The 15,571-nt window shown below is 43.6% G+C and overlaps 1 protein-coding gene across 2 annotated transcripts in view; it reads right to left on the bottom strand.

Annotated features, from left to right (window-relative positions):
• COL22A1 (collagen type XXII alpha 1 chain) overlaps positions 1–15,571 on the bottom strand; it is a 292,457-nt gene that overhangs the window by 142,607 nt on the left and 134,279 nt on the right. For both annotated transcript variants that reach the window (XM_046641629.1, XM_046641628.1), the window contains 5 exons: positions 15,187–15,231; positions 10,500–10,544; positions 10,199–10,228; positions 9,855–9,908; positions 6,111–6,164 (listed from right to left, as the gene is read on the bottom strand). In XM_046641629.1, the coding sequence (XP_046497585.1) occupies positions 6,111–6,164; positions 9,855–9,908; positions 10,199–10,228; positions 10,500–10,544; positions 15,187–15,231 (228 nt within the window). The remainder of the gene's footprint in view (positions 1–6,110; positions 6,165–9,854; positions 9,909–10,198; positions 10,229–10,499; positions 10,545–15,186; positions 15,232–15,571) is intronic.

Below are 15,571 nucleotides of genomic sequence, written 5' to 3'. Positions count from 1 at the left end.
TGATGGTGGTGGTGGAGATGATGGTGGTGGTGGAGATGATGGCGGTGATGGTGATGATAGTTGTGATGCTGATGATGGTGGTGGTGGTGATGGTGGTGACAAAGGTTGTGATGCTGATGATGGTGACAGTGATAAAGTTTGATAGTTCTAGCAGTGGTGGATCTAGCAGCAGCTCTGTAACCTCTCCATTTAGAATCTATATGTGGCCGTGGGGATTTGAGGAGTGCTGGACAGGGTAAGTTTTACAGCAGTAAATAACTGTTTTACTAACAATAAGCCTGTTTCTTGTCCTTTTTCTTTTTTTTTCGCTCTTAAGTTGCTATCCAACACAATATCTGGATAAGTGTTTGTAATTTATCATGAGAGCAGATATTTCAAGCCATTCTGAATGCCAGGATGCTGATCAGGACTGATACTTCCAAGCCGCTTGTCTGCCCATGGAGAAGAGGAAGGCTATAAATTCAGAACAGCAATTCCTTCCCAGCCAGGATGAGTTAACACAGCCGTGGGAGGGGCCGTTAACAGATAAAAGGATTGCCTATGCTAGTGATTCTAATAGGTACCGTATGGTCTTTTGCTCAGTTCCTGTTCTCCATGCCTCCAAATGTCAAACATGATTATTTTCTACTGGTTAGAGCTGAAACCAGGTGCTCAGGGTAAACTGAGGGTGTCCTGACATAAACCCTGGCTCCATGCCATGAAGTGAATCAAACAGTAGCCTATGATCCAAACAATGCTGTTACCATCTGGTAGAGCAGGGAAAGGCAAGAAAAAGGCTTTAAAAATTGAAAAGTAAAACAAATTCAACCCAGAATGCCACTGACAAAAGACCGCCCATGTCTCTCTCCTCAAATCTACTAGAAATCAGAGCCCGTGGCCCTGATAGCTTCCAGCAATATGAGACCCTCAGTTCCCAGGGCAACAGTCACAGATTAACGTGTGCGTTCAGCGCATCCTACAGAACGGGTACTGTCAGTTATTAAGGGGTTCGAGATCTCTGCAAGGCATCCACCACAAGGACTTTTAATGTCCAGTTCAGAATTCTGGTGTGTACGTGCACACACATGTGTGAGCACACACACACACACACCATCCTAAAGCAGAAACAGTGAAGAGTTTGGAGCCAGGTGGACCTGAATTCTAATCCATGCCCCCATTTATAATCTGTGTGATACCGGGCCATTTGATTTATACCATTAAGTCCTGGTTTCCTCATTTGCAGAATGGCATTAAAATCATCATATCTCATAGGATCCTTGTGAGAATTAAGTGAAAAACATGAGTGAAAGAAAATACCTAGCTAAGCGCCTGGTATGCAATGATCCTTCAACCAAGGCTCTTTCCTTCCTATCTTATATTAGTTCTATGCCTGGATAAAGCGATTCTCTTCTAAAAATATGTTCTTAAAGAAACTGACACAATCAGGCACACCAGGAGACATTTGGGAACCACTCCATCTTTAGTAAGAAGGAGAGCATCATACTTGATTGGGTCACCTCTTCAGTTCTCACCTACTGATGGGAGAGAAGAGAAACCAGAAGATATTAAGAAAATGATCAAAGGAACCAAGGAGATTGTCACCAGCTTGAGGGAATGGCAAAGACAAAGCCCTGAGTGACCGTGAGCAGGTCATTTAACCTTTCTGGACATTAACTGTCTCACTGTCAGTCTGAAGGATCCCTTCCACCAGGAAGATGCTGTAGTTTAAGCTACTCCAAATTTTACATTGGGTTTAAATGCCTGGCAACATAGAATTCTCTTAAGCAAAACTTTTTTTCCCCTTTCCTGTCCAGAGAAAAGGAAAGAAGACAGGTAGGTTATTTTAGGTGGGACTCAGGACCACAGAGGAAGGTCAAGGCAAAGTGAAATAAAGGTCCAGAAGGGACCAAGGTATCCTTTTTACGACTGGATATTCCCTGTTGAAGGTCAGAACCCACGTGACTAGATGCTCAGTTCTGGGTCCTGTCCTCACACCATCCAACTGTGTCAGCCTCCCATAGAGCAGCAATCACGTGCGATTCATTTGCTCCTGCACCCTAATTCTATTAGATACTCATTAATGCTATTATATATTTATGCATATTTTCTATGCTTACATATATATTATGTTTAAATGTATTTTGTGTGTGTGTAAAAATGTGTATGTTTTATAAGTGTGAGGCAATCTTCCAGGTGCTGCAGACACAAAAATAAAGAAGAACGTTCTCACGGACTTACATTCTAGTGGAGAAAACAAAAATAAACAAATTCTCAAATAAGAAAAATATCAAATATGTCCTCTACAGAAATTAAAATAGGCTGGTGTGCGAGAGAGAGGATGTCTATTTTGGGGTGGATGATTAGGGCACAACAGAATCTCTGGGGGAAAATTAGCCTCCTGGAAGCTTTTGAGTGTCCAAGTGCCTCAGTGGCATTGAGCTGGGTTGGTTCTACTTCTGGAACATTCTGGGTTCAGGTGCAACTGAAGAACTGTCCACTCCAGCTAAGTGAGAGGGCTCCCCCATCAATCTCTCCCTAATGCCTGGCTCAGAAAACAGGAGGAAGTTAGAACCTTGGAAAGAGAAACGCAGGACCTTCTGACACCTCACGTCCAAGGTGGGAGCCCAGCCTAGCAATGGCTGCCTAACATCCTCCAGCAGGGGGCGTGCGTCTCCCACAGCTCTGCGGGATGGCACAGAAGGTGCCCGGCTCCCCATCCTCCTCTTTCAGTGTGTCATTGTGGAAAAATCCCAGCTTTGTCCAAAATGAACGTGTTTACCTTGCCGGGCATTACATTGTCTGCCTGTTGCTAATCTCTAAAATAAAGGGCTCTTTCTCCACCCTGTATTTTACTCTCAGCCTCTCAATTCCCAAGTCCCTGTGGCTTGTCATTGTCTCGGCTCTTCCCTTTTTACCTCCTGAGCGTGTGCAGTGACATTAAGGAGCTCTTCAGAGTGATGTTTCAATTGAAGCTGATGAGGAGGAAATGACAGGTCACCATGAGGGAAGGAGAGATGCAATTTTTTGAATAAGTCATTCCGCCTTGGGTTTTCTCAACTCCCCCAGAGGCTGACTGAACAGAAGCTGCTTCCGAGCCCACAGCAAGACAATTTGTCTCTGCTCTGCTTCTCCACAGGTGCAGCCACTGACCTAGCAACATCTATGGCATGGAACACAGTCTGAATCAGAGACTCATCCATGACTATTGGAGGGCCAGGGGCCCCCAAAGACATACCTGGTCACGGTCCTCCCCTGACTAGAGGAGGAAGGAAAAGGGAGGGGTCCTCTGTTACTCTCGTCGCCCTAACTTGTGACTCCTGACTCATGCTCCTCTGCCTCACACTGGGTCTTCCGGGGCCTCAGCTCTGCCTTTCTCTCGGTGTCCCCACTGCCTGGCCCAGGATGAGTGCTCCTCCCCGTCCCCTGCCCTGGTCAGGGCCACCACCCTTTCTCTTTTGATCACTGTAGTCATTTTCTAACCAGTCTCCTTCTCTGAAGTCTCTTCTCAACACAGTGGCCAGATGGATGCGTTTAGAACATAGCTGGGCCGACAATTTCTGGACCCCAAAGCCTGCATTGACCTGACGACAACAGAAATGATGAGACAGGGAAATGTTGAACACAGAATGAATGCATAATTAAACTTTTTCATAGATTTGGGTGGGATGATGGCCTTATGGTTTTGTTTAAGATTCCTTATCTTTTAGAGATAACAGCCCTAGTAGACACTGAAGAAATACTTGCTGAATGGATGAATTTGTGGAAGGAAAGAAAGGGGAGAAGAGATGGGGCAGGGATGGGAGCAGGCCTGCCCTTCATTTGTGCACTGTTGTGAGGTCTGGTACCCACTTGGAGCTCACAAGTTCAATAAATACCACTCCTTCCCCTCCCCTCCACCTGGTTGCTTCTCTGGGTCCCCTTGTTTTACTCCTCACATCTCCAGTCTTGGCACATTTGTCCAATTCCCAAGGCCCCTGGCCAGTGTTAAGGTTGGACCAGGCCCAGCCCTGACTGCACGGGTGGCTGGCATTAATCTTAGGGGTAAAAGGTGTTTCTGGGGATGACAACAGCCATCCCTGGGGGACACACAAACACTTCTCGGGGTGCCAAGAACTCGTGGCAGAGGAAGTGTGGGCCTTGAGAAGCAAGCTCCAAGCAAGAAATTTCCTGTCCTCCCATTAATAAGAGCCAATTAGATAAAGACGTAGACAAATAAAAAAAAAACTTCACAGTCATCTCTGTATGAAAAGTTCCACTCACCATCTAATACTAGATTAGGAAAAGTAATAGTTACAGCAGTTCAATGCAAGATGAAATAAGGTCTACCTAAACATCAATTAGACAACGTACAAAGATTGCTGTTTTCTCTTAAGACTGTGCGTGACTATGTTGGGAGAATGAGAGCAGGACAGCTGCCACATCTTGCTGCTCACCAAGAGCCAAGCCTCATACTGGGCACTTTTTCTCACAATAACTCAGCCAGTGGTGATGCCTTCCCACTGTCACAAAGTAAACAGGCTTAAAGAGGCTAGGTGACTTGAAGAGTCACACAGCTGCTGAGAAGAGGAGTCGAGCTTCAAACTCAGGTCACCTTGCTGCAAAATCCAGGATCCTTGTGCTATACAGAGGAGAAGGCAACCTGGCTTGGACCCATCTGACTTACAGGGAAACTGAGGCCTGGGCTGGCGATGCCAAATGGGAGGCGACATATCCAAGGTCTCCTAGAGGGATAAGTGACTTCCCACTGTCCCACATAGCCCTCCTTCATGACATCTTTCCATGTCTCAAAATAAGCCTTCAAAATAAGTTCCTCTTAAGATTGGCACAGATGTTAGCTCAGCGACAGTCCTCTTCATGCAAAAAGAGGGAGATTGGCAAGAGATGTTAGCTCAGGGCCAATCTTCCTCACCAAAAAAAAAAAAAATAGTTCCTGTTAGAATCTTGAGGGTTCCAGATGGTTATAAGATGCAGAGGTGTTTGAAAACCAAAGAAGGAAGCTCACTGGTGGGTAAGGGCAGCCTGGACGCTGTGCTGAATCATAAAAGCAGGGCACTCAATTTCAGGATTGAGGATGTAAAGTGTGATCAGAAAGTGGGTCCAACCCCTTAGATAGAGAGAATCCATGGCAAATCTATGACACCCTCCACTTCACTGAGCTACAAAATCTCTAGGCTAAGAGAGGCCATAAATGGGACTGAGGCAGCACCCCCATTTCCACTCATCTGTCAGTGGTTACCTGGTCTCTGAACTAAAACCTCCAGGGAAAGTGAACTCATTACCTCCAGGGGCAGCTCAACCCATCTCTGGATAGTTGTGCCCCTTAGACAGTTCTCTACGTGAACTAGTAAAAGATGCTACAAGCTCAAGGACTAGAGGTCAGCAAATGTGAGCTGAGTCCCTACTCTGTGCCAGGGACCCTGCTGAGAACTGGGGACGCAGAATTGAGGGTCAGTCCCAGTCTACTGTGGGGGTACCAAGGAGGACACCTAACCCAGGTGTGCTTCTACAGCCCTCTATCTTAAAACATGTGATACTGTCTCAGAAGTTGTGCTTACTGGTGAATCAAAACCCATAAGGTATGCTCAGTCTGGATAGGAAGACACCTGCTTAATTAAATTAAATTAATTTAAATTAAATTAAATGGAATACCATGAGATAATATGATATTAAACAATAATATGGATACTTAGATTAAAGTAGCTAAGAGCCTATTCACAGATTTCTATCCTTTTGTCCCTATTTTTTCTTATTCTTTCCTCAAAACTTAGCTCAAACATGACCTCTTTCAAGAAGCCCTGGCTGCCCCCCAACTTGGGTCAGTTGCCTCTTTTCTGTGTCCTGCCAGCACTGGGCTTCCTTCTGCAGGGGTTCTGATCACACAGGGGTATGAGTTTCTATATACATGACTCATGGTAGACAACAGACTCATCTCCATGTCCCCAGGACCCAAATCAAGGCTGGACACAAGGGGGCCCTCAACTATGTTTGAGGAACTAAATCTAACCCTTCAATCTGCTTCCAGAATTCATTTCAAGCTCAAGAGGCTGGCATCATCTCCTCTGTTTGAGTCGCTAAAATGGGGGCCAGTGTGGGTGAGTTAGGGCATTAGAAAGGAAAGATAGTTTACTTACTCGGAGACCTTGCAAACCAGGAGGTCCCTCCTTGCCTTCTGGACCCGTTGGACCCTTTAGGAGGGGGAGAAAGGAGAAAAAAGAGACAATATTAAATACAGGGTTCAACACCACAGATTATACTTTGCTCTCTCACTCTCATTGGGTAGGAAAATAGCATCCCATTTCAATGGGGAAACTGGGAGGCCAGGAAGGAAAAACCATCTTATTCCCTCAAATCTACCACACTTAAAACATGTGCACCTATATGATTTAATTAAGTACATTTAACAATCAAGATGTAGGAAACATCATTCACATTTTAAAGACGAACACAGTAAGGATCAAGTGCCTTCTGCTAGTGCTTTGCATAAAGCACACACAAAAGAAGTGTCTGGAACCCAAGTGTCTTCAGCTCTAAACCCAGTGCTATTTCCCCTGTATCTTGCTAGCTCAGCAAGGACTGGCTTGGGTTATCCGACTCTTGGTCAACAGTGATATGCAAAACATGATAGTCTGGATAAATAAGTGAAATTGTCTAGGAAAGATCAGTTTCAATCAAGCATGGAACACTGATGCAGGAAGAGGTCATACTGACCTGATTCAAATCCTGCCCTTTAATCCCCACCATGGATCTGCGGCATGACCTCAGACAAGACACTTGACATCCTTGAGCCTCAGTTAGCTTATCTCTGAAGAGAAGAGAATATACCTGCCTGCTGAGTGGCTGTGATGACCACATTAATAATGGACACAAAAGCCCTGACACAGCCTCTGGACCTCCTGACAGCATCCTGATTTATACCCAAATGATGGCACCCGGAATAAGGCCCAGAATGTGAGTGGGCAAATGAAACCCTTGGCTCTAGCTGTGACTCAACTCCAACTTTCTGGGTGAATTTCAGCCAAAAACTCCCTCTCAGCACTTTAATTTCCTCAGCTTCAATAAATATTATTATCATACAAATAGCTACTCTTGCCAAATTTTGCATAATTGATGGAACTGTATTCAAACCCAACGTGTTTTCTCTTAATAACACCATGGAAATGAATACATGAATGGACAAACTACAGTAATTAAAGGTTTAAATCTCTCTTCCTCACAAAGATTATTCTGTTGAGCTCAGGGTACACAGAGAGGGAAGTCCCTGCAGAAGTGAGATTTCTTTAAGCATCAAGAAACACCTGGCATTTGATCTCCCCAGCTGGCCCTTCTTCATTATGCTCTACCAGACACTGATAAAACCACCAGAGCCAGTTTCATCTTGGGGAAAGGATGAAAGATGCATGCCTCCTAGACAACTCCAGCATTTGGATGCAGAATGCTGCACTCTGTTTCCATTTTAGAGAATGAGATACATTTTCCTCTCTCTGGGATGGCTAAACACAAACTCAAAATTTTCCATTCTCAACAGAAGTCGCTGAAGCCAGCTTCTCAATTTGATTCAATCCAATGAATATTTAGGGAACAATTGCTCTGCAGAAGGCCCTGGGCTAGGTGCTGCTGGCGATTCAAAAAAGACAGAAATGGTAATTGATATTGGTACTGACTTAATAAGGTTTTATAGAGCACTGCTTTATACATTAACTCATTTAACCTTAAGAGCACATTTATGTAGGAGTTGATGATAATGAAGATGATTTCTAAGAAAAGCATGAAGCAAAAGAGGATCAGAGAGGTTAAGTATTGTTATCAAAGAGACAAAGCTACTTGGTGGAAGAACTGGAACATGAAACCAGATATTCTGGCTTCTAACCCCAAGCATGTTCCATGGTCTTATTGCTCTTTATGAGCTCACACTGCAATCATATCCCACTTTAATGCCCCTCTTGAATATGTGTGGTGGGGCCACTCCTCTACAAGCATGTATTAAGTTCCCACCATGTGATAAACGTTGTGGATTTGGAGATGGGAGAGATATTGGCCCTGGCCTTAAGAATCTTTACAGTCCTGGTCTCTCATCACTCTTCCCCTCTTTTAACAAGGTCTTTAGGTAGACTGTTGGGTTTAACTCCTTCCAAGAGAATCTCATCACCAACACTGAGTATTGCACTAAATCCCATTCTATCAAGAGCATCTAGCCTGTTGGACATCTTCAGAACCCTGGACAGCTCCACTGGACTGTAAGGTTGAGGGTTGTACACAATGGTCCGCAGGAATAACACATGCAGGGAATTCTCATTAATCATCTAGACAATAAGTGTTTACTCACACTTATTTCTTTTTATTCATTATTCCTTCATTAAACTATGACATCAGTCCATGTGTTTTCATCCCTTAATCTCCAGCCTTAATATTTTGCTTGATATAAAGTAGGTGGCTACAAATGTTTGAGGTTTCTTCCTTATCTCCTTCCTTCATTTATCACAACAAAATTTGCATAAATGAGGAGTACTACCCATTATTTCATCCTAGATCCCAGAGCGAGAGCTCAAGAAGGCTGCCTCATGATTAAGCAAGGCTAGACATTGTTAGTGTCTTATGCCTTAGTGGGAGCCATGAAGTAAAGTAATTCTCCTTTGCACATCTCAGAGGAAGTATCGTTGCACTGTGCACTCAGGGGTGAAAAGCGCATGGGCTTGACAGTCAGACGGGTCTGGGCTCAAAGTTCAGATTTGCTTCTTAATAGTTGTGTGACTTTGTGTAATACACTCAATATCTCTGTACACGTCTTAATCGGTAAAGGAAGAAAAATAACATCTCACCCTTGCAAACTTAATATGCATATATTTGCATATAAAAATATACTATAGTATAGACATTAGTACTTATCAATTATGGATCTGAAATATATATGCATACAGAACCAAATATTGAGAGCATCCTGCATTACCTGCGTTATCTACTTAAATCTCGCAACAGTTATAGTAACAGTGGAGAGCTCTAGAAACTGAGCCTTAGAGAAGTTAAACAAGACTGTTATAGTGGCAGAAGATAGCTTTTCTGACCCAAACTCTCTGATATGAAATTGTTCTAATTATACTGGAATTAAGCATCTTCTAATTTTCTTCTAGTTTTACCCCAGCAAAAAACATACAATTTATCCTAATGAGGAATAGTCCCTGATGGCTTAACATAAATCTGATTTATGGATGTTCCAAAATAAGAGTTGCCTTATTTCCTTCAATAAAGTACAATAACTTAAAAGATGCAACACCATGTTTCCAGGAGGAACATGGTTAAATCACTGACCCATGGGATTTACTGTAGTCTTATTGTTAGCCTTAATATCTGAACTCACATCACAAAATGATCACAGAGTGCCTTCAAATCGCCTCTTCAAAAATGGTTATTTACACATCATTAAATTCTTAACAGAGGGAGAAACCAGAGGTTGAAGTGTTCCGAGCCACTGCAAAGTCAGTATCAATCAGAACTAAGGGAAAAGAAAATCTGCACTGGAAATGACTTGATAGGCACTGAAGTGTCCAATATATTCCGTTTTATCTGAAAGGAAACTGAACCACCAGACTGAGCACCAGAAATCCCCATAATGGCCCGCTTGGGACTGGGGGCTGTGACGGCAGGCTGCCTGGGCTTCAGTTCCAGTTCCACACTCAGTAACTGCATGATCTGTGGCCAATAATTACCCTCTTCAAGGCTCAGTCTCCTCCTGTGCAGGATGGTGTCAACCCCACCACCTATCACTCAGGGTGATGGGATGAGTTTCTGAGATAACGCAGTGCCCAGTAACAAGAATGGCTATTATTTTCCAGACCTGGAGGTGTTCAAAGTAGACCCTGGGCTGGGGAGGGATGACTTACTGGAGCTCCTGGGGGCCCAGGTGGACCCTGGTGACCTCGTAGTCCTGGAGCTCCCTGGCAACACAAAGCAAACACACATTAGCCATGACTCCCCCTTGCATATGTCTGGGGCCCCCACCACCCGTGACCCTTTGCTGACTCAGAGTTTACTTCCAGAGTTCCCAACAGGGGCCTAGATATACTGGGGTGAGGTGGGCATTTGTACTGCTGGCAGAAAGTCAACTTGACACATCTCTGAAAGGCTCCATCTGAGCTTAAGAAGCAGTTTCAACCCCATGGCTGGGGGATTTCCATTTCTGCTACCCTCTAAAGCCCCACTAGGGGAGGACCCACATTTCCCTTACCTGCTCACCCTTCAGGCCTTCTCTCTGCACCTGAAAGATAAATCAGGTGTCAGCAAGGGTGGCGGCATTTTCTCAATAGTCAACCTCTCTTGGTTCCCTTAAGGGTATTCACAGAGCATGCCATAATGCAGCAATTTCTGACGTTTCTCTGATTTTATCATTTTTAGTTTGAAAGCCTTGTATCCAGCTTGTGTCATCAGAAAAGTTCTACCTCATTGTTAGAGGCAAGGACTCTTCCAACTACCCAACTCTATCAGTGCATGAGTCCATGATTCCAGCTACTGATGACTGTACCACTTACCACAGAGCCTGGTACACCAGGAGGTCCTGCAGGCCCCACATCACCCTGCACAGAAATGACAAACATTTCAGCAGAGGGTACTTTCTGTCACCTTCTTCTGCTGTTCCCCATCCCTTTGAGGTCTTTGCTTCCTCATGCAAGTCCATGGGACCACTTCCTCCTCTGTGTTCCCTCACACGTTGTCATTGTGCCTGGTCTTTCTCCCTTCTTGTGATAGCCTCCAATTTTCTGCATCTAATTCTTACCTCTGCATCAAGATCATAGGAACCTTGTTTCCTCTCTTGGCACATCCAGCCCAGTACCTACATTTAGTTGATGGTTTCACAACCATTTTCTGCTCGAGAGCAGCCCTTGGCCCACTATTCAGTGAGCATCTGCTTGTACCAGGCACTGTGTTAGGCACAGCAAGAGCGGCAATTATACCTTATGGCTCATCTCTTGTACCAAATCCATGGTGCAGCACGTGGTCAGTGTTCAATAAATACGTATCAAGTAAATAACTAACACAAATGCTGTGATGATCTCCATCCATTTTCAACACGTCATGGTATACAGAAGACTTGTTCTGTGTCTCCTTCTCCATTACCTCCAGTTCACCTGGGCCATGATGGATGCGGCTGCATCAGATTTCCTAGGGTGTGAGCTACATCTTGGTGCTGCATAGGACACATCTGTTTACTGGGGCAATAGAAAAATCTTCACTGCTATTCCTCTAGTGTCCTATAGCTAAAACGAGGACACTACTTGTAGCCAATGTCCCCACATATGGCTTGAGGACATAGCTTTTCTTTTTCCCTATAGGCTAGGTCAGAGAGCACGGGAAGCATTCAAAAACTACTCTTGAATAAGTTGGCAAAAAATGAATGAGTCGCTGAATAAATATGAAAGTATCTATTAGGTTCTGAGTAAGAATGAATGACTCAAGGCACATCTGTCATCCTCCACTGCATCTGAGGTTCTATTATATGGACATGACGAGTTTCCTCTGACAGCAAAACTGATATAATCACAACTCCACCATCCCCTCTGCTGCCCAAGAATTGAAAAACTCACTTCCGTTTACGTAACTTCAAATGTTTTTCTAAAATCTCAATTAATAATGTTTCTTCAATAGACTTAATTTTTTTAAAGTGGCTTTAGCTGCACAGCAAAACTGAGTGGAAGGTATAGAGTTATAATAATAAGTGCTAATTTTCAGGGCTGGCCTGGTGGTGTGGCAATTAAGTTCACATACTCTGCTTCAGCGGCCCAGGGTTCATGGGTTCATATCCCAGGTGTGGACACACACACAACTCGTCTAGCCATGTTGTGGCAGCGTCCCACATACAAAGTAGAGGAAGATTGTGGCACAGATATTAGCTCAGGGCCAATCTTCCTTACACACAAAAAAAAGTGTCAATTTTCTTTGCTGTACCTTACTCTTTGTTTCTCACATATAATAATCAAGTCCTACCCCAAAAACATCTTTCCATTCTAGTTTTTTCTCTCATGGCACTATCACATACACACACACACTCACACATGCATTTTTTACCATTCTATAACAGACACTTCCATGACACATACACATGACTATCTCCATGCACTCAGAACCCAGCCCAGGTATCTCTTCTCCATTTCTCCATGGGGATTCTCCAACTTCCCTAAGCAGAACTATTTTTCCCTATACTCAATCTTATTAATATTTTGGTAATATACGATTGTTAGAAGACATTGTGAACTATACTGTAGTTTTTTTGTGTGGCTATCTTAAATATATATAAATATATTTATTTACAAATTTATCTATAAATGAGAGAGAGAATGAGAGAGAGAGTTACATGTGGCTGAATGAGGAATATTTTGAAGTTCATAACTGGTCTTTCTTTTTTTATTTACACTATGCTTCACTATCACATTTACTTTTATTGTTTTTGTTGTATTTATCACCATTATTTTTACATCACAAAAAGTGAATTTTCAATGATAGTTGTGAAATTGGTTAATCAATGCATTTTCTCATTTTCATAGGTAATTTTACAGAATATGAGATCATATGTCTGACATATTAAATCATTATTCTGGAAAACTAAGATCCTATAGTTTATACATAATAATTGTATACATATAATTAATAGATACTGGAGACTTTCTAGCTGCCAGCCCTTGTTCTAAGGACATGACATGGATTAAATCTTTTCCCCTCCAGTACTATCTTTCCAATCTTAGAGATGAGAACACTGAGGCACAGAGATGTTTAGTCATTTGTTCAAGGTCAAAAAGCTAGAAAGTAACGGAACCAACAGTCTGTCCTCGAATCATTTTCTTTCCACTCTGTGGATGATGCATTTTTGCAATGATCGATTTTAGCCACTGTGGTAGTCAGCCTCCAAGATGGTCCTCAGTGGCCCTGCCTCCTGGTATTCAACCCTGGTATAGGGACCTTTCACACTGTACCAGTGTTAGTCTCTGAGACTAAGAGCATCCAGCAGAAGCGATGGTGTGTGGCTTCCAAGAAAAAGTCATAAAAATGACTGTGGCTTCCATTTTGGGCTGCCCCCACTGCCTGACCCCAGATCACTCACTACTCACTCTAGGGTAAGCCATTTCCACTTTTGTGAGCAGCACTATGGACTGGCCCATGCAGTAAGGAAGTAAAGCTCTGGCCAACATGACACCAAGGAACCAAAGCATGCCAAAGATCACCTGAGTGAACTTGGAAGTGCATTCTTCGGATAAGATACCCATACCCTGGCTACAGCTTCACTATAACCTCATGAAAGACCTTGAGCCAGAACAACTCAGCCAGGCTGTCCCTAGATTCCTGGCCCTCAGAAACTAGATGAGACCACTTGATTGTTGTTTTACACTTCTAAGGTTCAGGATCATTTGTTACACAGCAATAAATAGCTGATACAACCATGAAGTCAATCCAGTAAATCTCTTAATATGGTGCAGCTCCTGACTTTGCGGCCTGTGGTATGTCACTGTATGGGCAGGCAGATCTACAGGTCTCTGTCTGTAGCCACTGTGGGGTCTTGAACAAGACACTCTAGTTTTCTGGGTTCTATTCTCTCATCTGTAAAGTGAGGGGCTTTAGAAAGACCAGCTCTATGGTTCAGATACTTTCTCAAGTTGTAAAACATCTAAGATTTGTCTCAATGATGCTCTCTCACAATGAGCTGAGAGGCATCTTATCACCCGAGCATCACTGATTTCTTGATTATTCCAAGGAATGCTCCAAATCGTACCATCGCCCTTGACCTTGTCTTCCCACTTCTGCTGCATTCATCATAATGAGCAAGGATAACTCAGCTATTTCCCAAACAGGAGGGTCCAAAAGACATCCATAAATGAAGGGGAAGGTTGCAGTTTATAATACACACACACACACACACACACACACAGGCAGTAGCAGGAAAGAGTTGTCACCTAGATCCAAACTTCAGAGATCCTTCCCTCTTAGTAACTTGGAATAAATACTTATTTTAGGAAACTGCATCCCCTGTCAAGGAACTGCAAGAATATATTAAAATCCTGACACCGGGAAAATATAACAATGTAAATCTCAACTCTAAAAATACTCGGAAGGAGAGAGAATAATTAACTCAGCTAGAGTCGAAGCCCCAGTGAGCAGTTTGGGAAGACATCAACGTTCTCCAGCCGCCATGCCTAAGCCGAGGTTTTGTCAGCCTGTAGTTCTATTTATTTATTTATAACATACACCCTGGATGCTTCTATAAAGAGTGAGAATAGCATTTCCCTTGTCCTTTCTTTCCGGCGTATGCTGGGAACTGGTGTGCGGCAGGCAGGGACCCTCAGTGAGCTCTGCAGTGAGGATATGAGAAGCCGCACTCCTCCTGGTTCATCTGCATTCCTCCTGCACCCCTTGGCTCTCCCCGGCTATTCTCCAACCCCACGTCTGATGCCTTTCCTAAGGATCTGCAGAAGAATCTGGAAGAAAAACATTCTCTTGCACTCAAACGCAGGGCTATACCTCATCACCCCTCCTGCTACAATCCAGAATATACCACCCCATCTTAGTCTCCCTCTGGACCCCGAGCGCTCAGGAAGGGTATTATCTTCACACACATTTCCATTGCACTTCACAATTTGCAAAGAATTTTTACATGCAGTTCTTTCAATTGAGATACAGAAATTCTGAGCAGCAAATTTATGGACTTAAGCCTTGTGGAGAAAATGTTCTAAAATAGATGACCAATATGATGAGATACAAACTTTAATTTGTTTATGAAAGACCTAGTACATTTTTAGGATTATTATTCTGACTTAAAAAAAACAGTTTTTAAGTGTTGCAGAGGAGAAAGAAGGAGAAAAGGAGGATAGGGAAAGGATTTTTTAAAGTTTCTTTTGGTATTTATTTATAGCCTGTCTTAGTCCAAAAAGCAATTTAAGCAGCATAATATTTTAATATGTCTGGACATTATATAATAGGAGGCTTTCTTGGTTTTTAAATGGATTTTTATTCCTAAAAGTATTAAAAAAATTAAATACAATAACCAGCAATTTCTTGCTAGCTGAGTTCCTGACACACAACTCACCACCTTTGTCTTCACTTTATTTCTAGAACTCTAGCCTCCCCCCGTCCACCCCACCGCACACCTTGGGCCCTTATTTGTTGAGGTGGGCAGCTCACACACCTGTTTGTGCGGAGCCCAGAACCGCTTCTCACCCCAGGCTGGCTTACCTTCTCTCCCTGGGGCCCCGCTGCACCGGGAGGGCCAGGTCTTCCCTGGAGCAGAGAAAGATAAGGTGGACTGTCAGTGGCAGTGAGTGCAGAAGGAAGAGGTCAAGGGCACTGCAGCTCCAAAGCTGTAATCTGCCTTTTCCCCAGGAGGCACAGGTCCCCTTAGACCAGACTTTCGGGACTGTGCTTATTGCTAGAAAGTTGTTCCTCAACTAACCTAAATGCCACATCTCCACGTGGTCCCCTTTGGACTCACGGTGGCAGTGCAATGTGGAAAATGCATTCTGGGCAAGCCAAGGACTGCTTCCTCAGGGACATGAGGGACACCTCAGACAGAATCTGGGCAAGATGGGAGAAGCAACCAACTGAGATCTACCTTGGGCCC

The sequence above is a fragment of the Equus quagga genome, chromosome 16 (genome assembly GCF_021613505.1).
Source record: "Equus quagga isolate Etosha38 chromosome 16, UCLA_HA_Equagga_1.0, whole genome shotgun sequence".
In the NCBI taxonomy this organism is placed as follows: Eukaryota; Metazoa; Chordata; class Mammalia; order Perissodactyla; family Equidae; genus Equus; species Equus quagga.
This window is presented reverse-complemented; position numbering and strand designations above follow the sequence as displayed.